The sequence below is a fragment of the Hemitrygon akajei genome, chromosome 8, assembly GCF_048418815.1.
Source record: "Hemitrygon akajei chromosome 8, sHemAka1.3, whole genome shotgun sequence".
Taxonomy (NCBI): domain Eukaryota; kingdom Metazoa; phylum Chordata; class Chondrichthyes; order Myliobatiformes; family Dasyatidae; genus Hemitrygon; species Hemitrygon akajei.
Window position 1 is genome coordinate 171,811,185 of NC_133131.1, and position 23,433 is coordinate 171,834,617.

The 23,433-nt window shown below is 43.4% G+C and overlaps 1 protein-coding gene across 2 annotated transcripts in view; it reads left to right on the forward strand.

The window, feature by feature from the left end:
* Positions 1 to 23,433, forward strand: part of recql4 (RecQ helicase-like 4) — a 102,290-nt gene that overhangs the window by 70,626 nt on the left and 8,231 nt on the right. For both annotated transcript variants that reach the window (XM_073055083.1, XM_073055084.1), the window contains 10 exons: positions 2,280 to 2,416; positions 5,798 to 5,881; positions 9,758 to 9,946; positions 10,772 to 10,954; positions 14,225 to 14,429; positions 16,791 to 17,068; positions 18,445 to 18,582; positions 20,081 to 20,258; positions 22,297 to 22,426; positions 22,835 to 23,007. In XM_073055083.1, the coding sequence (XP_072911184.1) occupies positions 2,280 to 2,416; positions 5,798 to 5,881; positions 9,758 to 9,946; positions 10,772 to 10,954; positions 14,225 to 14,429; positions 16,791 to 17,068; positions 18,445 to 18,582; positions 20,081 to 20,258; positions 22,297 to 22,426; positions 22,835 to 23,007 (1,695 nt within the window). The remainder of the gene's footprint in view (positions 1 to 2,279; positions 2,417 to 5,797; positions 5,882 to 9,757; positions 9,947 to 10,771; positions 10,955 to 14,224; positions 14,430 to 16,790; positions 17,069 to 18,444; positions 18,583 to 20,080; positions 20,259 to 22,296; positions 22,427 to 22,834; positions 23,008 to 23,433) is intronic.

Sequence of the window (23,433 nt, forward strand, 5' to 3'; positions counted from 1 at the left end):
AGATAAAGCACAGATACTCACAGGCACTGTTCAAAGCTGTGGCGGCTTGATGCTGAGTGTAGTTCCTGGGGAAGGAGCTTGGTGGCACCACTCTTGCTGCTCGGGGTGTGCGCTCTCTCCGTAACGGCTCGCTGCAAAACAAACACTGAACGCTATTTTCACTTTTCGACTTTTTTCATAAAAACGAAAATCCTCTTTGGATTTCTTTCAGTTAGCGAAAACAGGTACTAATGTAGATCTTTCGTAAAAGCGAAGTGGCGTAAAGCGAACTTTTGAAAAGCAGGGGATATCTGTACTCCAAATTTGGCCTCATCGATATCTTATACAATTTCACCACAATATCCCAACTCCCATACTCATTAAGAATGCGCCCGTGAAGCTGTGGCAAATAGGTTTTCCATTGCGACTCTGCATGCATGTACTTGTGTTTTTGACTTGGAGGAACTCTGCCAATCAGGTGGCATCTGTGGTAAAAAATGGACAGATTGTAACTATATATGATGTGTGTGACTATATGTTTTGTGTCTTGGTCCCAGAGGAACGCTATTTTATTTAGTTGCGATATATGTCTATGGTTGAATACAATTAAATTTGAACGTGTACATGAATTTAAAATAAAAGTCCACAGATAACCTGTTGGAGGAACTCGGCAGGTCAAGCAAGTTATTGTTGCAACTCACACAAAATGCTGGAGGAACTCAGCAGGCCAGGCAGCACCTATGGAAAAAAAGTACAGTCCACGTATCGGGCCTAGACCCTTTGGCAGGACTGGAGGAAAAAAGATGAGGAGTTGATCTAAAAGGTAGGGGAGGGGAGAGAGAAGCACAAGGTGATAGGTGAAACTGGGAGGGGGAGGGATGAGGTAAAGATCTGGAAGTTGACATACAATATATATATTTTGAAAATAAATTTCTAAGTACATATATGTCTGAGAACTACTGGTAAGATGGCAGTGTGCTTGGACGCAGCAGCCACTGCGGGCCCAATCAAAGATGTATTTGTTCATCCTGTACATCTTCTTATGATCACAAGTTATTACTGGATACTAAGCATATCAAGTATTGCAGAACAATCCCATCAGCAGGCTGCTTGATAGCGATGGAGCTGGACTTACTGCAAACCGTTGTGTTGTTGCCTGGATCGGTGTACTGCATATCACCATATAATACTGAGAAGATGAGTTCTTGAAAGTGGGTCCATGTACGTTCAGGAGCCTGATGGTTGTAGGGTAGTAACTGTTCCTGAACCTGGTGGTGTGGGACCTCCTGTACCTCCTTCCCCAGTAGCAACAAGAGAGCATGGCCAGGGTGGTGGGTGATGTTGAAGATGTGTGCTGGGTGGAGTGTGTGGCAGTCAGGGGTTTAATGGCGATCTGGGGTCAATGAATGTGGATGAAGGAGAATAGGCAGTGCCCAAGCATTGGGAAAAAGCTACTTACAGAATTGTGGAAGGGGAATTCCAAGGTTTGAAAGCTTTGGGAGTCAGCAAGCTTGATTTCTGGTGGTAGAGGTAGTTAGATCAGGGACATTTAAGAAACTCTTGGAGAGTCACATGGATGATAGAAAAAAGGAGGGCTATGTAGTAGGGAATATTTAGATTGATCTTAGAGTAGGTTAAAAGATCGACACAATGTGGGCTGAAGGGCTGTTATGTTTTGTGCTGCCTCACCACCAGATTCAGGAACAGTTACTACTCCTCAACCATCAGGCTTTCGAACCAGAGGGGATAACTTCATTCAACTTCACTTGCCCCATCACTGAACTATACCCACAACCTGCAGGCTTACTTATAAGGACTCTTCATCTCATGTTCTCGATATTTATCATTAATTTATTTGTTATTATTCTTACTTATTTCTTTTGTATTTGCACAGTGGCTGTCTGCCCTGTTGGTGGATGTGGTCTTTCATGGATTCTGTCGTGTTTGTTGTATTTACTATGAATGCCTGCAAGAAAATGAATCTCAGGGTTGTATATGATGACATATATGTACTTTGATAATAAATTTATTTTGAACTTTTATTGCGATATGGGAGAATTGACTTGGTACTAGGAGCCAAATGATGAATTCTTTCTGTGAACAAACTGAGAAGGACTATGCTCGATAGGGATTGTGAATTCTAAACTGCTCCTAATTCTGTATATCTTACATTGAGTAATACCTATAGTACTTGAACGTACTTCAAACCTACCAGGTAATTAAAAGCCTAAGTTATACATAAATATAAATTTGGGGATACATTTCAAGCCAACCATTTGATTTTTTTTACTACAAACCAGGTCTTTCCACTTTGGTTGTACTTTCCACTGGAATGGGGAAATCATTTTGCTACCAGCTACCTGCATACCTGTATGCCAAGAGGTCAAGGTGCATCACCTTGGTAATTTCACCTCTTGTCTCGCTTATGGATGACCAGGTAAAGATTTTGTTCACTTCCACTTTTGTATACCTTTTTAAACAAGCAACTCAGGCTGCGATCTGAATTCTCCGTGCCATCAGAAAGACATGGAAGATTGTGAGATCAGAGATTAGATTAGATTTATTAGTCACACGTACACACGGTGAAATGTGTTGTTTGCATTAACAACCATCACAATCGGAGAAAGTGCTGGAAGCAATTGGCAAGTGTCACTGCCTATTCTGGCACCAGCATAGCATATGCCTGAAATGTTCAGCAGAACAACATACAGCAAGACAGACACAACAACAGTAAATCAAACTCCTTCCTACCCACCCTCACACCCCTGCCCCTTCATTGGGGAGAACCAGCCCTCTTCAGGTAGCTGGCTACCTGATAGCAAGGTAGCTGGCTGAATTTGTCAGGTGTGTTCAAGAAGGATTCCTGACACAGTATGTCGACCGGCTGACGAGAGGAGAGGCTATGCTGGCTCTAGTTCTGGATAATGAATCTGGTCAGGTGACAGACCTCTTGGTGGGGGAGCATTTTGGTGAGAGTGACCACAACTCCCTTAGCTTCAGCATAGCTATGGAAAGGGATAAAATCAGACAAAATGGTAAAGTGCTTATCTGGGGAAGGGCTAACTTTGAAGGGATGAGGCAGGAGCTAGCAAGAATAAATTGGAAACAGATGTTCAAAGGGGAATGCACAGAAGTAATGTGGGAGAAGTTTAGGGACCACTTGAGCTGGGTTCAGGATAGGTTTGTCCCACTGAGGCAAGGAAAAAATGGTAGGAAAAGGGAGCCGTGGCTGACGAAACACGTGAGGCAACTCATCAAGAGGAAAAAGGAAGCATATGTTAGATATAAGAAGCAGGAAGTAGGAGGGGCTCATGAGAAATATAGGGTAGCCAGGAAGGAGCTATAGAAAGGACTTAGGAGAGCTTGAAGGGGGCATGAGAAGGCCTTGGCATGTAGGATTAAGGAGAACCCCAAGGCATTCTGTGCATATGTAAAGAATAGGAGGATGACGAGAACGAAGGCTAAAGGATAAAGAGGGCAACGTGCCTGGAAACGGAGGAAGTTGGGGAGGTCCTAAATGAATAATTTTTTTCAGTATTCACAAGTGAAAAAAATCTTGATCAGGATGAGATCGAAGTAGAGCCGGCCAGTGTGCTGGACAATGTGGAGATTAAGGAAGAAGAAGTGCTGGATCTTCTTAAAAACATTAAGATTGATAAATCCCCAGGGCCAGATATGATACACCCCAGGTTGTTGTGGGAATTGAGAGAAGAGATCACAGGAGCATTAGCTATGATCTTTGAATCCTCTTTGGTTGCAGGGGAGGTGCCAGAGGACTGGAGAATGGCAAATGTAGTTCGCTTGTTTAAAAAAGGTAATAGGGAGAAACCTGGGAACTATAGACCGGTGATCCTACATTGGAGGTATGCAAACTACTGGAAAAGATACTTAAGGATAGGATCTACGAGCATTTGGAGAAGTACAGTCAACATGGCTTTGTGAAGGGAAGATCGTGCCTCACGAGCCTGATTGAGTTTTTTGAAGAGGTGACAAAAGAAATTGATGAGGGTAGGGCAGTGGATGTGGTCTACATGGACTTTAGCAAAGCATTTGACAAGGTTCCTCATGAGAGACTCATCCAGAAAGTCATGAGGCATGGGATAAATGGAACCTTGGTTGTTTGGATAAAAAATTGGCTTAAAGGAAGAAAGCAGAGGGTAGTTGTGGAAGGAAAGTATTCTGCCTGGAGGTCGGTGACTAGTGGAGTGCTGCAGGGATCTGTCCTGGGACCCCTACTATTTGTGATTTTTATAAATGACCTGGATGTAGAGGCGGAAGGATGGGTGAGTAAGTTTGCGGATGACATGAAGATTGGAGGAGTTGAAGGTTACAAGAGGATATAGACAGGCTGCAGAGTTGGGCAGAAAAATGGCAGATGGAGTTCAATCCGGACAAGTGTAAAGTGATGCATTTTGGAAGGACAAACCAGAAGACTGAGTACAGGATTAATGGTCAGTTACTTAAGAGTGTGGATGAACAAAGGGACCTTGGGGTTCAAATCCATACATCCCACAAGGTCGCTGCACAGGTTGATAGGGTAGTTAAGAAGGTCTGTGGGATGTTAGGCTTCATTAACAGGGGGATTGAGTTCAAGAGTAGAGAGGTCATGTTGCAACTCTACAAATCTCTGGTGAGTCCACACTTAGAGTATTGTGTTCAATTCTGGTCACCTCATTATAGGAAGGATGTGGAAGCTATGGAGAGGGTGCAGAGGAGATTTACCAAGATGTTGCCTGGCTTGGAGAACAAATCATATGAAGCAAGGTTAGCAGAGCTGGGACTTCTCTCTTTGGAGCGTAGAAGAATGAGAGGGGACTTGATAGAGGTCTACAAGATTATGAGAGGCATAGATAGGGTGGATAGTCAGTACCTGTTTCCCAGGACACCAGTAGCAAACACCAGAGGACATATGTACAAAATTAAGGGAGGGAAGTTTAGGGGCGACATCAGGGGTAAGTTTTTTTACACAGAAGGTTTTAAGTGCCTGGAATGACTTGCCAGGGATGGTGGTGGAGGCTAAAACATTAGGGGTATTTAAGAGCCCCTTGGACAGGCACATGAATGAAAGAAAAATGGAGGGTATGGGGTAGTGTGGGTTTAGTACTTTTTTTTAAAGGATTATATGGGTCGGCACAACATGGAGGGCTGAAGGGCCTGTACTGCGCTGTAGTGTTCTATGGTTCTATTTTATGAGGAATTTATGCAGAAAACCAGGTTATTGTAAAGGGCTCACAAACTTTTTTTTGCCGTTGTATATAAACCTGAAAAAACATACCACCAGGCTCAAGGACAGCTTTTATAAGACTACAGAACATTCCCCTTGTATGATAAGATGGAATGTTGACCTCACAATCACCTTATTGTTATAGCCTTGCATCTTCTTGTCTACCTGTACTGCACTTTCTCAGTAACCGTAGCTCTTTATTCTGCATTCTGTTATTGCTTTACTTGTACCAATTTAAATGTAATGGATGGTATACAACTTTTTCAGGTAAAGTTTTTCACTTTATCCCAATACATATAACAAAAGTAAACCAATTTGCTAGTTTATCATTTTATTAACTACATTTTCTAATTGTGTTTTTTCTTGTAAAACTTGTGTATGGAATATGTTTAATTATTTTGAGTAGCGCTAGCTACTGCAAGCAAGTTTTTCATTGCACCTATGCAGATATGTACTTGTGCATTTGACAATAAACTTGACTTTGACTTTGTATTTCTCTAGGAAGTATCCACAAAAAACTTAAGTTGTCAGAATTTGTGTTATTCTGGTTGACAAAGAGCTGCTAATTTGCATTACTTTGTATCTTTACGACAGGTATCCGGGCTCCCTTCCAAATTAAAGGCTGTTTGCATCCACTCCGGTATGACAAGAACACAGAGAGATGCAGCTGTGGAAAAGGTCAGCTGGAGATTTAGTTGTTAATAGTGATTCTTTAATGCGGTTGACTATTATTGCAGATATATTTTGCCCTTTTAATAGTTATTGCATACAGAAGACAAGTGACAAGTCTTACACAGCGGTGACAGCACGTTGAAGGAGCTGTTTAATTACCAGTCTCTCTTCCTGAATCAATGCACATAAGCTCTTATTTATACTATTCAATTATGTAATTAATCCCCTGTGGAAACTACATCCACCAGGAGTATCAAGTAGTTTTATCAAAGTCAAAGTAAAATTTATTATCAAAGAATGTAGGTATCAACATATGTTACTTTGAACTTCATTTTCTTGCAGGCATTTGCAGGAAAATAAAGAAATGCAGTAAAATTTATGAAACACTATAGAGCCTTTGAAAATGAATCTGTAGGTTTTAGAATTAGTTCAGGGTTATGGTAAGTGAAGTTATTCACCTTAGTTCAGAAGCCTAATGGCTGTAGGGTATTAACTGTTCCTGAACCTGGTGGTGTAGACCTAAGGCTTCTGTACTTGCTGGTAGTAGTGAGCAGAGGGCATGGCCTGGATGGTGGGGATCCTTGTGGCAGTGCTCAATGATGGACTGGTCTGTGCCCACCATTTTCCGTAGCCTTGTCTGTTCCTGTTTCCGTACCAGACTGTGATCCAACCAGTAAGGATACTCTTCACTTTGCATCCTGGAAGTTTTTGATGACATATGAATCTGCGCAAACTTCTAAGAAAGTCATACCTTTTTTTGTGATGGCACTTGTGTGCTGGTGCAGAACAGGTCCTTTGATACAGGAACTTAAAGCTGCTGATCCCCTCATGATAACTGGCTCATGGACTTACAGCTTCGGAGTTGGTAGATTCTCCCCATGACCATGTGGGTTTCCGCTGGGTGCTCTGGTTTCCTCGACATTCCAAAGGCGTGTGGGTTACATAGGTATAATTAGATGGTGCAGGCTCACTGGACTGGAAGCTTCTGTTACCATTCATCTCTACATGGAATAAATTGGCAGTCAATAAAATTTCATGGCTTGGCTTCACGAACAAAGATTTAGGAAGGGGGCTGGCTGCCCACGTCTGCTGCAGGCTTGCTGGTGGTTGACGAGGCCAATACGGGACAGGCAGACCTGGCTGCAGCAACTGCAAGGGAAAATCTGTTCTGGTTTTGGTGCTGCTGTGTCATAGTCCTTCTTCCTACTCCTTTTGTCCTCAATGCCAGCCCTGCGAGCATTATCAAAGGAGGAGATAGACTGGTGAATGGTATGTCGCTAGACCTTGCGATCGGAGACTAGGGTAGACCACTGGCGATGGTCAATGTGACAGGCACCAAGGGGTTTCTTCAGAGAGTCCTTGTACCTCTTCTTTGGTGCCCCCTGTCATGGTGGCCAGTTGAGAGTTCGCCATACAGCACAATCTTGGGCAGGCGATGATCCTCCATCCTGGAGATGTGCCCTGCCCAGCATGGCCTTGATGCTGGTGACCTCCGCCTGTTTGAGGACTTCGATGTTGAGGACGAAGTCACTCCAGTGGATGTTAAGGATGGTGCAGAGACAGCGCTGGTGAGAACAGTCGAGGAGTCGTACTTGGTGATGGTAGATGACCCACGACTCGGAGCTGTACAGGAGGGTGGTCAGTACAACGGCTCTGTACACGCTGATCTTTGAGCCTTTCTTCAGATGCTTGTTGTTCCGGACTCTTTTGTACAGCCTGCCGAATGCGCTGTTTGCCTTTGCCAGTCTGTTGTCAATCTCTTTGTCGATCTTGGCATCTGACGAGATGGTGCACCCCAGGTAGCTGAGCTGGTGGACTGTTTTCAGCTCTGCCTTGCCGATGGTGATGCAGGGAGGGTGGTAATCTTCCTGAGGTGCGGGCTGATGGAGATCTTCTGTCTTCTTCAAGCTGACTTCCAGTCCAGAGAGCTCGGCAGCCTCTGCAAAGCAGGATGTTACACGCCACAGGGCTGTCTCTGTGTGGGCAACAAGGGCAGCATCGTCGGTGAAGAGGAGCTCTCGGATGAGTGGCTCCAATGTCTTGCTGTGGGACTGTAGTCGCCTCAGATTGAACAGGCTGCCATCGGTGCGGTGTCGGATGTCCTCGTCGTCAAAGTCTTTTGTAGCTCTTTTGAGCATCATGCTGAAGAAGATGGTGAAGAGAGTCGGTGTGAGGACGCAGCCTTGCTTTACAACATTGCCTATTGGGAAGGGCTGTGAGAGGTCATCGTTGTGTCTGACTTTGCCACGCTGATCTTCATGTAGCTGGATGACCATGCTGAGGAACTTTGGGGGGCATCCCAGTCGTTCCATGATTTGCCACAGACCTTTCCTGCTCACAGTGTCGAACGCTTTGGTAAGGTCGACAAACGTCACGTACAGTCCCTTGTTCTGTTCCCTACATTTTTCTTGGAGCTGCCTGAGAACAAATACCATGTGGGTGGTGCTCCTGTTGGCTCTGAAGCCACACTGGCTCTCTGGGAGGTGTTCTTCTGCGATGGTGGGCACCAATCTGTTCAGGAGTACTCTTGCGAGGATTTTTTCTGCGATGGAGAGCAGAGTTATCTCCCGATAGTGGGAGCAGTCGGACTTTTCCCCCTTGTTCCTATACAGGGCGATGATGACTGCATCATGGAGGTCCTGTGGTAGTTTGCCTTGTTCCCAGCAGCAGACAAAGAACTCATGGAGTTTGGTGTGTAACGCTGGGCCCCCATGCTTCCAAATCTTTGGTGGGACTCCATCAACTCCTGCTGCCTTGCCAATTTTCCACTGCTCTATGGCCTTGACAGTCTCCTTTAGGGTTGGAATCTTGTCCAGTTCTGTTTTCTCTGGCTGTTGTGGGATACGATGAATTGCTGAGTCTTGGACCATGCGGTTGGCGCTGCAGAGAGTCTGGAAATGTTCTGCCCACCGGTTCAGGATGGACGCCTTGTCTGCGAAGAGCACCTGGCCGTCTACACTGCACCAGGGACTCTAGACCTGGTGCGAAGGGCCGTACACCACTTCATAAAGCCCTCTGTAGTCACCGGCGTCTGCGCAAAGCTGAGTTCTCTTTGCGAGGTTGGTCAACTGTCAACTTTTAATTCTCCTCTAATTCCTATGAAACCCTCTTTTTACCAGGCATCTCTAGAGATGCGGCTCGTTAGCCCCCTTGCCAACAGCCGCTGGAATCAGCGATGAGAAAACCACCTTTCTCAGATCCCTACATCTAGGGCCGATATAATGTGAGTCCACCAAACTCGGGAGGTTGGGGTGTCTCACCCACCCGAACCCCGATCTTTGTGAATACTGTGTAATTACTGCCCCCATGCAATTGCCCATTGGCAAGAATAACAGACAGTGCACTGCGTGCAATTATAAAGAAAGTATTTGTATGAATGTTACCAAACACTTATTAAAGAAGAAGAGAAAAAAGGGAAAAAAATTAAAAGGGCCCATCATAAATTAAAACAGTCAAATGTGCACAGGTTGGAGCTCAAATTTGCCAAAAGTTGATGTGTCCAATGTACTCACAGCACCAACTCATGTTCACTGATCATGTAGGACTTCCCCACTTGGACTCCGTTGAATCGCGCATTCCTGTTGCATCAAATCCTATGGCAGGTTCTCTTGAGCTTCTTCTCTCTCCATCTGCCAAAAAGACTTCAACCCACCCCAGTGTCCATCACAAAACCTCTCTAGAAACTTCTCCCAATTTCACCATCCTGATTGGACGACACTACATTCCTAAGCATGAGCGTCACAACCCCTTATCGTTAACGGTAACCCAAATACTACCTGCAGAACACTGCTTCTACAGAAAGCTATGATGTGAAATACCCCACAGCATTAGCAGTAAAATCTTAACCATGGAATTACACCAATATTTACCTTTGACCCACAGGTGAAAGAGGGAAAGGTCCACGTTCTGTTGCTCTCCCCTGAAGCGCTTGTTGGGGGCGGCCAAGCTGGCTCAAGCTGTCTTCCACCTGCACGTGATCTTCCCCCAGTGGCTTTTGCTTGTATTGATGAGGCACACTGTGTCTCTGAGTGGTCGCATAACTTCAGGCCATGCTATCTGCGTCTCTGTAAGGTAAGAGAGGTCAGCGCGGTGTAACCATCTTGAAGGTGAACCGTGTGTGAATGATTGATCCGAATGAATCACAGAGCTGGTATCTGGAGCTAAGAATGAATAGTCACCATGAAATGACCAATCAATTAGGAAAACCCATCTGGTTCATTCATGTCCCCTCAGAGAACAAACTCTGCCTTCCTTACCCAGTCCAGTTGATATGTAATAGACCCGTTGTAGTATTGGTGGTATTTAAGTTTCTGTTTAGGATTGCCAGCATCTGCTGTTTATTTTGATTTTCATTAGGTCTGCCCCTGTCCTTACAATTTGAGTCAAAATCATTGTTGTATGCACAAGTACTCTGTACTTCTCACTGGCCCACTAAAGCAGCCAGCATAACCAAACATTCCTTCCACTCTGCATGTACTTCCTTCTCTCCCAGAATATATAAAAGCTTGAAAATACATAGTACATGGCTCAAGAATGGCTTCTATCCCACTGATTGGGTTCCTGAACAGAACTCATATATGCTAAGATGGATTTTTGGCCTCAAGTAAACAGTCAATGATGAAGGCTCTCAACTCAAAACATCGACTGTTTATTTCCTTCCATAAATGCTCCCAGACCTGCTGAATTCCTCCAGCAGTTTGTGCGTATTGCATGGAAATGGGAGAGTGTGACCCACCAACTCGTAGCTGATGCTGTTAGCCTGCGGACTAATTAAAATTCATTTCAGTAATTAGTGAAAGATCTCCAGCTATTGCTTTAACAGTTTAAATTGTGACCAGTGTTTGCTGAATTCTCTGTAATTTCACCACAAGATATATATTTTTCTGTGGTAAATAGGTGCTGAAGGAACGTTTAGGGGTGAGGTGCCTCCTGGGACTGACAGCTACGGCCACACAAGCAACAGCCCGGAGCGTAGCTCATCACCTCGGGATCCAGGAGACAGAAGGGGTAGCTGTACGCTCTGCTGATGTGCCAGCCAATCTTTTCCTCAGCGTATCTACGGACCGGGATAGAGACCAGGTACAGGCTTCTGTTCACACTGAGGTGGAAAAAAGGGATAATCAAACTGATTTTTGAGTGCAGTAGTTCCACTGTGAAATGAAAGACCATAAGACATAGGAGCAGAATAGGCCATCTTGCCCAATGAGTCTGCTCCACCCTTCAATCATGGCTGATCCTTTTATCCCCTCCTCAGCTCCACTCCCTGGTCTTCTCCCGTAACCTTTGATGACATGTTCAATCAAGAACTTATTAAGCTCTGCCTTAAATACATCCAACGACCTGGCCTCCACAGCTGCCTGTGGTAACAAATTGCACGAACTCGCCACCCTCTGGCTAAAAGAGATTTCTTTGCATCTCTGCTTTAAATGGACACCCCTCCATCCTGATGCTGTGCCTCTTGTCCTAGATTCCCCACCATGAGAAATATCAATTCCACATCTACTCTGTCTAGGTCTTTCAACATTCGAAATGTTACAAATCCTTCTAAATTCCAGTGGATACAGGAACATTTCTTGTATAATCACCATTTCATTTCCGGATCATCCTTGCAAACCTCCTCTGAACCCTCTCCAATGCCAGTGTACCTTTTATTGTTGGAGGGGCAGGTAGTGTTGAGGAAACAGGTAGGCTGCAGAAGGACTTAAACAGATGAAGAGAATGGACAAGAAAGTGGCAAATGAAATACAGTGTTGGAAAATGCTGTCATGCACTTTGGTAGTAGAAATAAATGTGCAAGACTATTTTCTAAACAGGGAGAAAATCCAAAAGTTTGAGATTTGATTTTGAGATTTGATCCAAAAATACTGCTACATCAGACTTTACTTTCTCCCAATCAAATTTCAAGTTGATCTCAATCATACTGTGATCACTGTCTGTCTCCTAGGGTTCTTTAACTTTAAGCTTCCTAATCACCTCTGGTTCACCAAGTACTCCATAACCCCATCCTTAACAACTGACTCCAACATCTTCCCAACCACTTCAGGCTAACTGGTCTATAATTTCCTTTCTGCTGCCTTCCTCCTTTCTGAAAGAGTGGAGTGACATTTGCGATTTTCCAGTCCTCTGGTACCATGCCAAGAGTCCAATGATTTTTGAAAGATCTTTACTAAAGCCTCCACAATCTCTACCGCTACCTCTTCTAGAACCCTAGGGTGCAGTTCATCTGGTTCGGGTGACTTATGTACCCTTAGATCTTTCAGCTTCTTGAGCACCTTCTCTCTTGTAGTGATAATTGCACCCACTTCTCTTCCCACACACCCTTCAACATCTGGCACATTGCCCGTGTCTTCCACAGTGGACTGATGCAAAATACTCATTTAGTTCATCTGCAGTCTCCTTGTTCCCCATTATTATTTTTCTGGTGGTCCCATATCCACTTTCATCTCTCTTTTATTTTTTACATACTTGAACAACCTTTTACTATCCACTTTGATATTGTTTGCTAGCTTGCTTTCATATTTTACTTCTTCCTCCTAATGATTCTTTTAGCTGCTCTTTGTTTTTAAAAACTTCCCAATCCTCTATCTTCCCACTAATTTTTGCTTTTACATTAGCTTTGACTTGCCTTGTCAGCCACGGTTGTACAGTTTTGCCATTTGAGTATTTCTTTGTTCTTGGAATACATCTATCCTGCACCTTCCTCATTTTTCCCAGAAACTCACACCATTGCTGCTCTGCTGTCATCCCTGCCAGCATCTCTTTCCAATTTACTTTGGCCAACTGCTCTCTCATATTTCTGTAATTTCCTTTACTCCACTGAAATACTGCTACATCAGACTTTACTTTCTCCCAATCATATTTCAAGTTGAACTCAATCATACTGTGATCACTGTCTGTCTCCTAGGGTTCTTTAACTTTAAGCTTCCTAATCACTTCTGGTTCATTACATAACACCCAGTCCAGTATAGATGATTCCCTTGTAGGTTCAACGACAAACAGCTCTAAAAAGCCATCTCGTAGGCATTCAACAAACTCACTGTCTTGAGATCAACCTGATTTTCCCAATCACTGTGCATGTTGAAATCTCTCATGACTATCATAACATTGTCTTTTTGACACACCTTTTCTATACCCTGGTGTAATCTGTGGTCGACAACCCAGCTACTGTTGGGAGGTCATCAGGGTCCTTTTACCCTTGCAGTTTCTTAACTCAGCCTACAAGGATTCAATATCTTCTGATTTTATGTCATATCTTTCTACTGATTTGAGTCCATTCTTTACCAGCAGAGCCATGCCACCTCCTCTGCCTACCTTCCTATCCCTCCGATACAACATGTAACCTTAGACATTCAGCTCCCAACTACAACCATCCTTCATCCATGATTCAGTGATGGCCACAACATCTTACCTGGCAATCTGTAATAGTGCAGCAAGATCATCTACTTGCTTATACTCCATGCAATGAGATAAAACACTTTGAGTGTTGTATTTGCTCCCCTTTTTGATTCTGCATCCCTAGTGCACTGATACTGACAGTCTAATTTGTTGGCCGGGTATAAAATTGATTTATTTCTCCGTGTAGGTCTCCATAAAGCAAATTCAAAAGCATATTAATGCCCTCTATTTGGTGTGGGCACTTTGAGTGGACTGTTTAAAAGGATGTTGGAGGAGGTACATTGTAGTCGAGATGGCATTCAGTGTTAGAAGCCAAGTTAAATAAGATCAGGAGTTACAGTGGTAGAAGTTAGATAAGCACTCAGGGAAATTAAACAAGCTTACGAAGCTGGACGGTGGGGATCTTTGATGATGGACGCTGCTTTCATGCAGCAGCGCTCCATGTAACTGTGCTGAATGCTGGTGAGGGCTTTGCCTGTGATGGACTGGGCCGTATCCACCACTTCTGAAGGGGGATGAAGTAGGAAGGGAGGGGTGGTAAAGATGTGTTTGGGGGTAGGATCTCAATGCTGATGGTGGAAGTCGCAGAGGGTCTGCTGGGTGCGGAGGCTCATGGGGTGGTAGGTAAGGACAAGAGAAACTCTATCCCTGTTAAGGCAGCAGGAAGATTGGGTGAGGGTGGATGTCTGGGAAATAACAGAGATGCGGGTGAGGGCAGCATCAGTGGTGGAGGAATAGAAACTCTGCCCTTTGACAGAGGAGGACATCTCTGATGTTCCGGAAATATTAAATTTGACTATATTAACTAAAGTTATGACATTTCCAGGGCCGTAGATTTAAGGAGTTAGATCACATGTGGATTGGTCTAGAGCAGGTATCTGGTCCACTGCTACTCCTGTGCTGTGTTGTCTGTTGATGCGCTAGCTTTCAGTAAATACTTGATTCCTTCCCTAGGCCCTGGTGACTTTGATCCGAGGTGAACGGTTTGCCTCCTTGGACTCCATTATTGTCTACTGTACTCGGCGGGAGGAGACGTCTCGCATTGCTGCTCTGCTTCGGACCTGCCTTCAGGGAGTAACTCTGAAGGAGCCATCATCAGAACTGAATAAGAAGGGTAGGATGCCTGAAGAACTCATAGCAGAAAGGAAGAAAGCAATGGGTAAGTCCATCAAACCCCTGGAGCAGGAGATACTGAGGAAAGAATCAGAATCCAGTTTAATAAGTAGTGCAAGGGAGAGAGCAAAAAGAGTGAGGTAGTGTTCATAGGTTCGTGGACCATTCAAAAATAAGACCATAAAACATAGGAGTACATTAGGCCATTTGATCCATTGAGTCTACCCTGGCATTCCATCATGGCTGATTTATTATCCCTCTCAACCCCATTCTCCTGCCTTCTCTCTGTAACCTTTGGTGCCATTGCTAATCAAGAACCTATCAACCTTCACTTTAAGTATATGCCACGACTTGGCCTTCCACTGATTCATCATTCTGGTTAAAGAAATTCCACCTCATCTCTGTTCTACAGGGATGTCCTTGTATTCTGAGGCTATGCCCTCTAGTTCTGGACACTCCCACCATGGGAAACATCCGCTCCACATCCACCTTATCTAGTCCTTTCAGTATTTGGTAGGTTTCAATGAAATCCCTTTGCATTCTTCTAAATTTCAGTAAGTACAGGCCTAAAGCTCCCAAATGCTTCTCATATGTTGTTAACCCTTTCATTCCCGATGTAGTTGGAATACATGTTGGGGCAGTTGCTGCTCTAAAGGGAAAGGAGAATGTGATTAGCTGAATGGGCTTTGTACTCATTTTGCAGTAAACCAGTAGAATGAGCAATGAGCACTACTCAGATGTTGGAATCCTGCTACAGTATTGAGTTCATGGACTGTAAGGTAATAAATGGACGCTGAAAGGAAGGAGAGAGAAAACTGGGTAGATACTATGGTCTGGTATCTCTTAATTCAAAGATCAATCAATTTTGGGGTGCTAATAGCGCAGGTAAGTTGGTATTGAAATTCAGCGAACACCTTATCGAACTATGGAGCAGACGGCACATCGTTGGACTGTGTTGGTCATTGACACAAACGATGGATTTCATTGTATGTTTCAAAGGTCAAAGTAAATTTATTATCAAAGTATGTACTGTATATGTCACCATATACGACACTGATTAATTTTCTTGCAAGCATTTACAGGGAAAAAAAAGAAATATAATAGAATGTATGAAACATTGGACATAAACAAAGATTGACAAAAAAACTGCAAAAAGACAAACTACAAATAAAAAGTAATAATAATAAATTAATAATACTGAGATGAGTTGTAGAGTTTTGATGTGCATGTGACAAATAAAGCTAATTTTTATCTTTTAATAGCAAGCCTCAGTTGTTAATTCCTACGTAAACCAGTTCCAGATGCAGAGTGAACTTTGCATAGAACAGTGCGGCATAGTACAGGCCAGTTGGTGGACAGTGCCACAGGTTCTTCTGGGTCATAAATGCTTTATCCTGTATCGCCCACCCTGCCAGCCAGAGGAAGCACCCTTTCTGCATCCAGTAGGTTGAGACCGATCAGAGTTTTGTGAGGAAAGCATTCTGGCCTCCCGGCTGCTTCAGCTGTAGGATACATTGCCTGGAAGATGGTCCTGAGCCTCTGCAAAGCCTGCAACTGAAAAAGTGTGAAGTGATACAGTTTGGAAGGTTAAACCTCAAGGCAGAATTCTCAAAGTGTGAGGGGAGTTGCAGCGGTAGTTGAGTGGATGGTTAAATGGGTTAGTCTTAATTAGTCTGTGATTGAGTTTAACTCTGGTTAGACCACTCTTCGGAGTATAGTGTTCAGTCAGGGTCCCTCATTTTGGAAGCACATGAAAGCTTTATAGAGGGTCCAGAGGAGATTTACCAGGATGCTGTCTGGATTAGAAAACATGTCTGTGAGGATAGGTTGAGCGAGCAAGAGCTTTTCTCTTTGGAGTGAAAGAGGATGAGAGGTGACTTGATAGAGGTGTATAAGATGATAAGAGACAGATTGAGTAGATAGCCAGAGACTTTTCACCAGGGCAGAAATGGCTAATACAAGGGGGAATCATTTTAAGGTGATAGGAGGGAGGTATAGGGGAGATGTCAGAGGCAGGTTTTTTTACACAGAATGGTGAGTGCATGGAATTCGCTGCCAAGAGTGGTGGTAGAGACAGATACATTTGGGACATTTAAGAGTCTCTGAAATAGGCTCCAATTTTTCCTTCATCCACGTGCCTGTGTGGAAGGGAAAGGTTAGATTGATCTGGAGTAGGATAAAGGGTCGGCACAACATCTTGGACCAAAGTGTCTGTACTGTATTATGTTGTTGTATCATATCTTATGGCAGAACAGGTTCAAAGAACTTCGGCTTTGTGTTTCTGTTTTTTAGATATTAATTGCATTATAATGGCATTACATGGTGGTACACATTCCTCTTTTTTTCAATGAAGGTTATAAATGCAGAGATTTCCTTGTTTAATCTTTCTTTTTGTAAAACTACTAAGCCAGGAGGAAGGTGAGACAGCCTTTAAAGTGGATTGTCGATTGCTATCACGCTGGAATGTCTGCAAGTGAACGAAGGAGAATCCAGAACAACTTCATGAGCGGGCAGCTACGGATTGTCGTGGCGACAGTGGCATTTGGCATGGGCTTGGATAAGTCCGATGTCCGAGGGATCATTCACTACAATATGCCAAAGAGCTTTGAGAGCTACGTGCAGGAGATCGGCCGGGCTGGGAGAGATGGAAAACCAGCCCATTGCCACCTTTTCCTTGAGCCAGAGGTGGGGAACTGACTCTCAATACCAAAAACTCTGAACTCTCTGACTTGTTCAGCATCCTCCCTGGAATATCAAAATCTAGTTTATTATAGAACAGTACACCACAGCACAGGCCCTTCGGCCCACAATGTTGTGCCAACCTTTAAACCTACTCTGTTCAATCTAATCCTTCTTTCCACATAGCCCTCCATTTTTCCTTTCACCCATGTGCCTATCTAAGAGTCGCTTAAATGTCCCTAATATATCTGCTTCTACCACCACACCTAACCCCTACCGATCCTTAATTTAAAAATGTGTTTCTTCCCTCTGTCATAGACCTCTATTTTTCTAAACAGCAAAGCCGGTAATGGGAGTGAGCTGGAGTGTGAGGCCTCTAAGTAATTTCCTTCCCTCCCTCATAGTCCTCCATTTTTCTTTCATCATGAGCTTAACTAAGTCTTTTAAATGTCTGCAATGCCACTACTACTGTGTTCTATGTACCCACCAATCTCTATGTATACCTCTGACATTCTCCCAATACTCTCCTCCAGTCACCTTAAAATTATGCCCTCTTTTATTTGTCATTGCCGTCCTGGGGAAATGTCTCTGGCTTTCCACTCTGTCTATGCTTCTTATCATCTTGTACACCTCTATCAAGTCATCTCTCATCTGCCTTCACTTCAAAGGGAAAAGCCCTAAATCACTCAACATAGAAGCACAGAGGGAAATGGACCACATGTTTGGTGATTGGGATATGTATAGAAGGGTGCTCACTGGTCAGCAGGGGTGAATAGGGCCGAATGGACTATTTCTGGGCTGTTTGACTCAATGAAATGTCTTCCAGTTGGACGAGAAACCAGACTGCTGTTGACTGGTGGAGAAGATGGTAACTCTACTGGTGACCATGGTTAAAAAAAAGGCAGCAGAATTGTCCAGTAAAGTCAGTAAAATGTGTGTGGTGCTGTGGAAAAGTTATGAAGGATTTAGTTTTATTTTTGTTCACATGTGCATTTTCACCACTGAACTGTCAACCACATGACATAGAAGCATTTGGCCCACTGAGCCGCCTCTGCCGTGCAATCATGGCTGGTTATCACCCCTCTCAATCTCATTCTCCTGCTTTCTCTGACAAGAATCTATCAACCTCTGCCTTAAATATACCCAGTGACTTGGCAACAACAGTCATTTGTGGAAATGAATTGCACAGATTCACTGCTCTCTGGCTAAAGCAATTCCTCCTCATCTCTGTTCTAAACGAATGTATAATGAGGCTGTGAACTGCGGTTCTAAACTCCACCACTATTGGTAACATCCTCCCCACATCCACTCTATCTAGGCCTTTAAATTTTTGTTTTAATATTTCAACAATGGAATCACACTGTTCATTACCTTGTGCACAGGGCGGGGATATGAATGAGCTCAGACGGCATATCTATGCTGACACCGTGGATTATTACATTGTCAAAAAACTGGTCCAGAAAGTATTCCCTCCCTGCAAGTGCCGTGACATCCACCAGAAACTGCAGGATATCAACAGCGTAAGTCAAACAAGCTAGTAGGAAGCATTTTCCTTTGATTTTCGATCATAAATAAATCTTTCTGATTAATATATTTATGTTAACACAAAGTACACTGCAGATGCTGTGGTCAAATCAAGACGTACAAAAAAGCTGGATGAACCCAGCAGGTCGGGCAGCATCCATTGAAAGAAGCAGTCAACGGATGCTGCCCGACCTGCTGAGTTCATCCAGCTTTTTTGTACGTCTTAATATATTTATGTTTATTTTTAAAATTTAGTTCAGCTTACATGTTCATTTTTATATAAAATTTGAAACAAAATCCCGCTACACATGCGAGACCATATGACATAGGAACAGAATTAGGTCATTGAGCTCAAATGAGTAAGCTTCACCATTCAATCAGGGCTGATTTATTATCACTCTCAACCCCATTCTCCTGGTTTCTCCCCATAACCTTTGAGGCCTTTACTAACCAAGATCCTATCAACTTCGGCTTGAAATATACCCAAAGATTTGGCTTTGTTCACGTGCAATATTTTTTATAGGGTGTGTATAGATGCATACTTTGATAATAAATTTACATTGACCTTTGAGAATGATAAGAGTTTGCTGCTGATCTTAGTGGCCCTGTGAAGGAACAATCCTTAATTTTCTGGTTTATACCCGCCGAGTTTTTTATATCATTTACAGCTCTAAATGTGATATTGGTCTATACGATCATGAAACACGATCAGATTAGTTTAATGGTAAAATATTTGAATTATGTTTAAATTACTGGATTAGTAACTAAAGACTAGTTACTTATCTGAGACTGAATTCAAATCCCTCCACCAAGGCTGGAAAACAAATTCCCATAATTAAATAAATCCGAAACGAAAAGTTAGCATTGCAAAAACAAAAAGGCAGTATGGTAGCGTAGCAGTTAGCCCAACTCTTTACAGTGCCAGCGACCACTAATCAGTGTTCAATTCTCACCGCTGCCTGTAAAGAAGTTGTACATTCTCCCTATGATCGTTTTCGTTTTCTCCGGATGTTCCGGTTTTCTTCTCACATTTCAAGGATGTATGGGTTAATGTTGTGGGCATTCTGTGTTGTCGCTGGAAACATGACGACACTCATGGGCTGTCTCCCAGCACAGTCGTCAGGACTGTGTTGGTTGTTAATGCAAACCATGCATTTCACACTATGTTTTGATGTATGTGTGACAAATAAAGCTAATCTTTAATCTTTAAATCTTTATTCATCAGTGATAATCTACCAACATTCCCGAATCTGGTCAGTGTGTGACTCAAACACAGCAGTCATGGAGTCATACAGCATGGATACAAGCCATTTGGCCCATCATGTCCGTGGTGGCCAATGGCAGCTTGTTTCATGTACCCATCACCTTGCATGTGCAAAACCTGCCCCTCAAGTCCCCTTTTAATCTTTACCCCTTTAACCTCAAACTTAAGTCCTCTAATTTTAGACTCTGGTACCCTGGGAAAGAGACTGTGCCCATATTTTCTCCCAACAGTGTGGGGAAATTGCAGACGATGAGATGATGGACATCCCTGACCCATCTGATGAGGTGTTCCCCGAGGAAAGTCAGCCTTTCAAAGAAAATGACAGGACTCTTCCAAGGATCTGCCCCAAGCACGAGAGAGCACTGCCGATTCAGAAAACAGTGGAAATGTTGGATATCCGGGAAGAAGGTAAGCAGCTGGACTTAATATTTAGGAATTACATCTGGCTTTCAACAATTTTCATATCATTTACAGACTTAATAATTAAATGACTGTATTTGTGTCCAAGTCATTAATATATTTCAATGCAATAAGTATCGTAGGAAAGGCGGACTATAGTGCTGAAGATGGTTTACAAACAAAGGCAATGTGTAGTGAGGAGAGGCTGCTGATAGGGCAAAAGTTGCAAGTAAAAGGCAGACAAAATCGTAAAGGGTGAATACAGGACTGAAAGTGTTGTGTTTGAATGCACAGAATAAGGTAAGTGAACTTGCAGTACAGTTGAAGGTTAGCAGGTATGATGTTATAAGCATTACTGAATCATGGCTGAAAGATTATAGCTGAGACCTTAACATCCAAAGATGTATGTTGCATCTGAATGACAGATAGGAAGGCAGAGGAGACGACATTGCTCTGTTGGTAAAAAAATGAAATCAAATCATTTTAAGGAGGTGACATAGGTTTGGGAAGAATTAAATCATTGTGGATAGGGCTAAGGAACTGTAAGGATAAAAAGACCCTTATGGGAGTTGTATATAGACCCCCAAACAGTAGTAAGGATGTGGCCTATGAATTACAATGGGAGATAGAAAATGCATGTCAAAAGGGCCATGTTGCAATGGGGATGTCATGGGGATCTCAAGATGCAGGTAGATAGGGAAAATCAGGTTGGTGCTGGATTCCAGGAGGGGAATTTTCTAGAATGCCCACAGGATTGCTTTTTAGAGCCACTCAAGGATCAGCTTGGGTGTTCTATACTGAGCCAGAATTGATTAGACAGCCCACGGTAAAAGAACCCTTGGGGGAAAGTGATCATAATATGATTGAATTCACCCTGAAATTTGAGAAGGAGAAACTAAAGTCAGATGTATCAGTATTACAGTGGAGTAACAAGAATTACAGAGGATGAAGAGGGTTCAAAGGAGGTTCATGAAAATGTATCTACTACAGTATTGATTGGCTTGTCATATGAAGGGTGTCTGATGACTCTGGGCCTGTATTCAGAAGAATGAGGTGTGGGTGACCTCATTGAAACCTATCGAATGGTAAAAGGCCTTGAGAGTGGATGTGGAGAGGATGTTTCCTGTGATGGGAGAAGGTAAGACCAGAGACACAGCCTCAGAGGTCCCAGCACTGATCCCTGTAGCACAACACTGGTCACAGCATGGTGACATTTGCAGGTTGCCCCAGCACATCCATGGATTGTTATTTACACAAACAATGCATTTTGCTCTATGTTTTTATGTACCTGTGACAAATGAAGTTGGCCTTTTAAAACAGAATGTTCATTAATTATTCCACATCAGTTTCCTGGGGTCAAATTTCTGCATTTAAACAACTTATATTCAATATAAATGTGAACTAAAGAAAACCGACCTGATTACAATCTGTTTTCTGATGTACTCCTGCTGTGAGATTTACCCATGAAGGAGAGTGTAATTTTAATTCCAATTCCCATTCCTGTTCCAAAGAGTTGATCCGTGGCCTGCTCATGTGCCAGGATGAAGTGTCTGTCAAAGCAGAAGAGCAGCACCTTACAGTCTGTCCTGGTAGCCTTCCACCTGATGGCATGAATACTCATTTCTCCTTCCAGTAAACAAATTTAACTCCCTCTCACCTTCCTCTATTACTCACTCTGACCTTTTACTTCTTCTCATGTCTGTTATTTCCCCCGGGATCCCTTCTCCTTCCTTTTCTCCTATGATCCACTCTCCTCTCCTATCAGATTCCTTCTTCTCCAGCCCTTGATTTTTCCCACCAACCTGGTTTCACCCATCACCTTCCAGCTAGCCTCCTTCCCTTCCCTCCACCTTTTAATTCGGGCATCTTCCCCCTTTCTTCTCAGCCCTGAAGAAGGGTCTCCTCCACGCAAAACCTTGGCTATTTATTTGCATAGATGCTGGGTTCCTCCAGCATCTTGTGTGTGTGGCCAGGGAGGGTGGTGTTTGGTGGAATGTGCGGTTGTTTTTCAGTGCTGTGGTGACTCCTGTGCACTCTGTTCTTGCAGGGATTGAGACTTTGCTCTGCTACTTGGAACTTCACCCCCAACGCTGGCTGGAATTGATCTACCCAACCTATTCACACTGTCGCCTCACCTGTTACAATGGACCCTTACAGCTCAGAGCCGTGGCGAGAAGGTAGGCATTGTCCCTTCATCGGGGTCCCAGCCTGAAATGTAGACTATTTATTCCTCTTCGTAGGTGCTCCCTCATCTAATGAGTTTCTCCAAAATGTTGTGTGTGCTACTCTTGGCCTTCTAGCATTTGCAGAATCTCATGTGTTTATGACGTTGTCCCTGCTCTGTTAGGAGGTGATGGGAAAGACCTGCAGAGCTGGGCATTGTGAATTGTAAACCATAATTCTGTTAGTTTTTAAATAGTCGTGGAAAATATTAGGTTGGTCCACAAGATGAGCTTATGTATTTTAAGGTAATTTGTCTATTTTATGTTCTTTTGTCCCATGAGAAATTAATCTTTTATTTGTTGCTTGTGAAATAACATTGATGGTTTGATGGCCCAGGTGACAATTCACATCTTTCTTTGAAGGTGTCCTGCTGTGGCCGCGGCCCTTGCCAAAGCCCAATTGTCCGGCATCGATCATTCCCACTCCAGTTCTATAGAGTTTGATGTGGTGGAGCTGGCGGATTCAATGGGATGGGAGCTGCTCACAGTCAAACGGGAACTGAGGCAACTACAGTGGATGACTGATTGCAGGCAAGGTGAATACCCAGGAGGCTCAGTTGGGTTCAGCCAGTGTCTATTTGTCATATCTCTGAGATTACTTTCCATAATATCCATATCTCAGGCTGTGAAATAACTCAGTATGTTCTCTCTGTGGACTTCTGACCTTTCCTTGTGATTCATTCTACAACCACTAACCTATTGTTTGTCCTTACAATTTATTTCCAGCAGACGCCACAAAGTCCTTTTACTGTGGTACATCCTCCCACTTGGGACACAGAGACAGTCACAGACACGGGTTGCTGGCAGTGTAATACATTACGCTAACCGCTAAATTACATTATAAGATATGTTTTATATATATATATATCCATATGAGCACCACCGTATGTGTGAAGAAGCTGCCCCTTGGGTCCCTTTTTAATCTTTTCCCAACTCCAGGGAAAACATACTTTTCTCTAGTT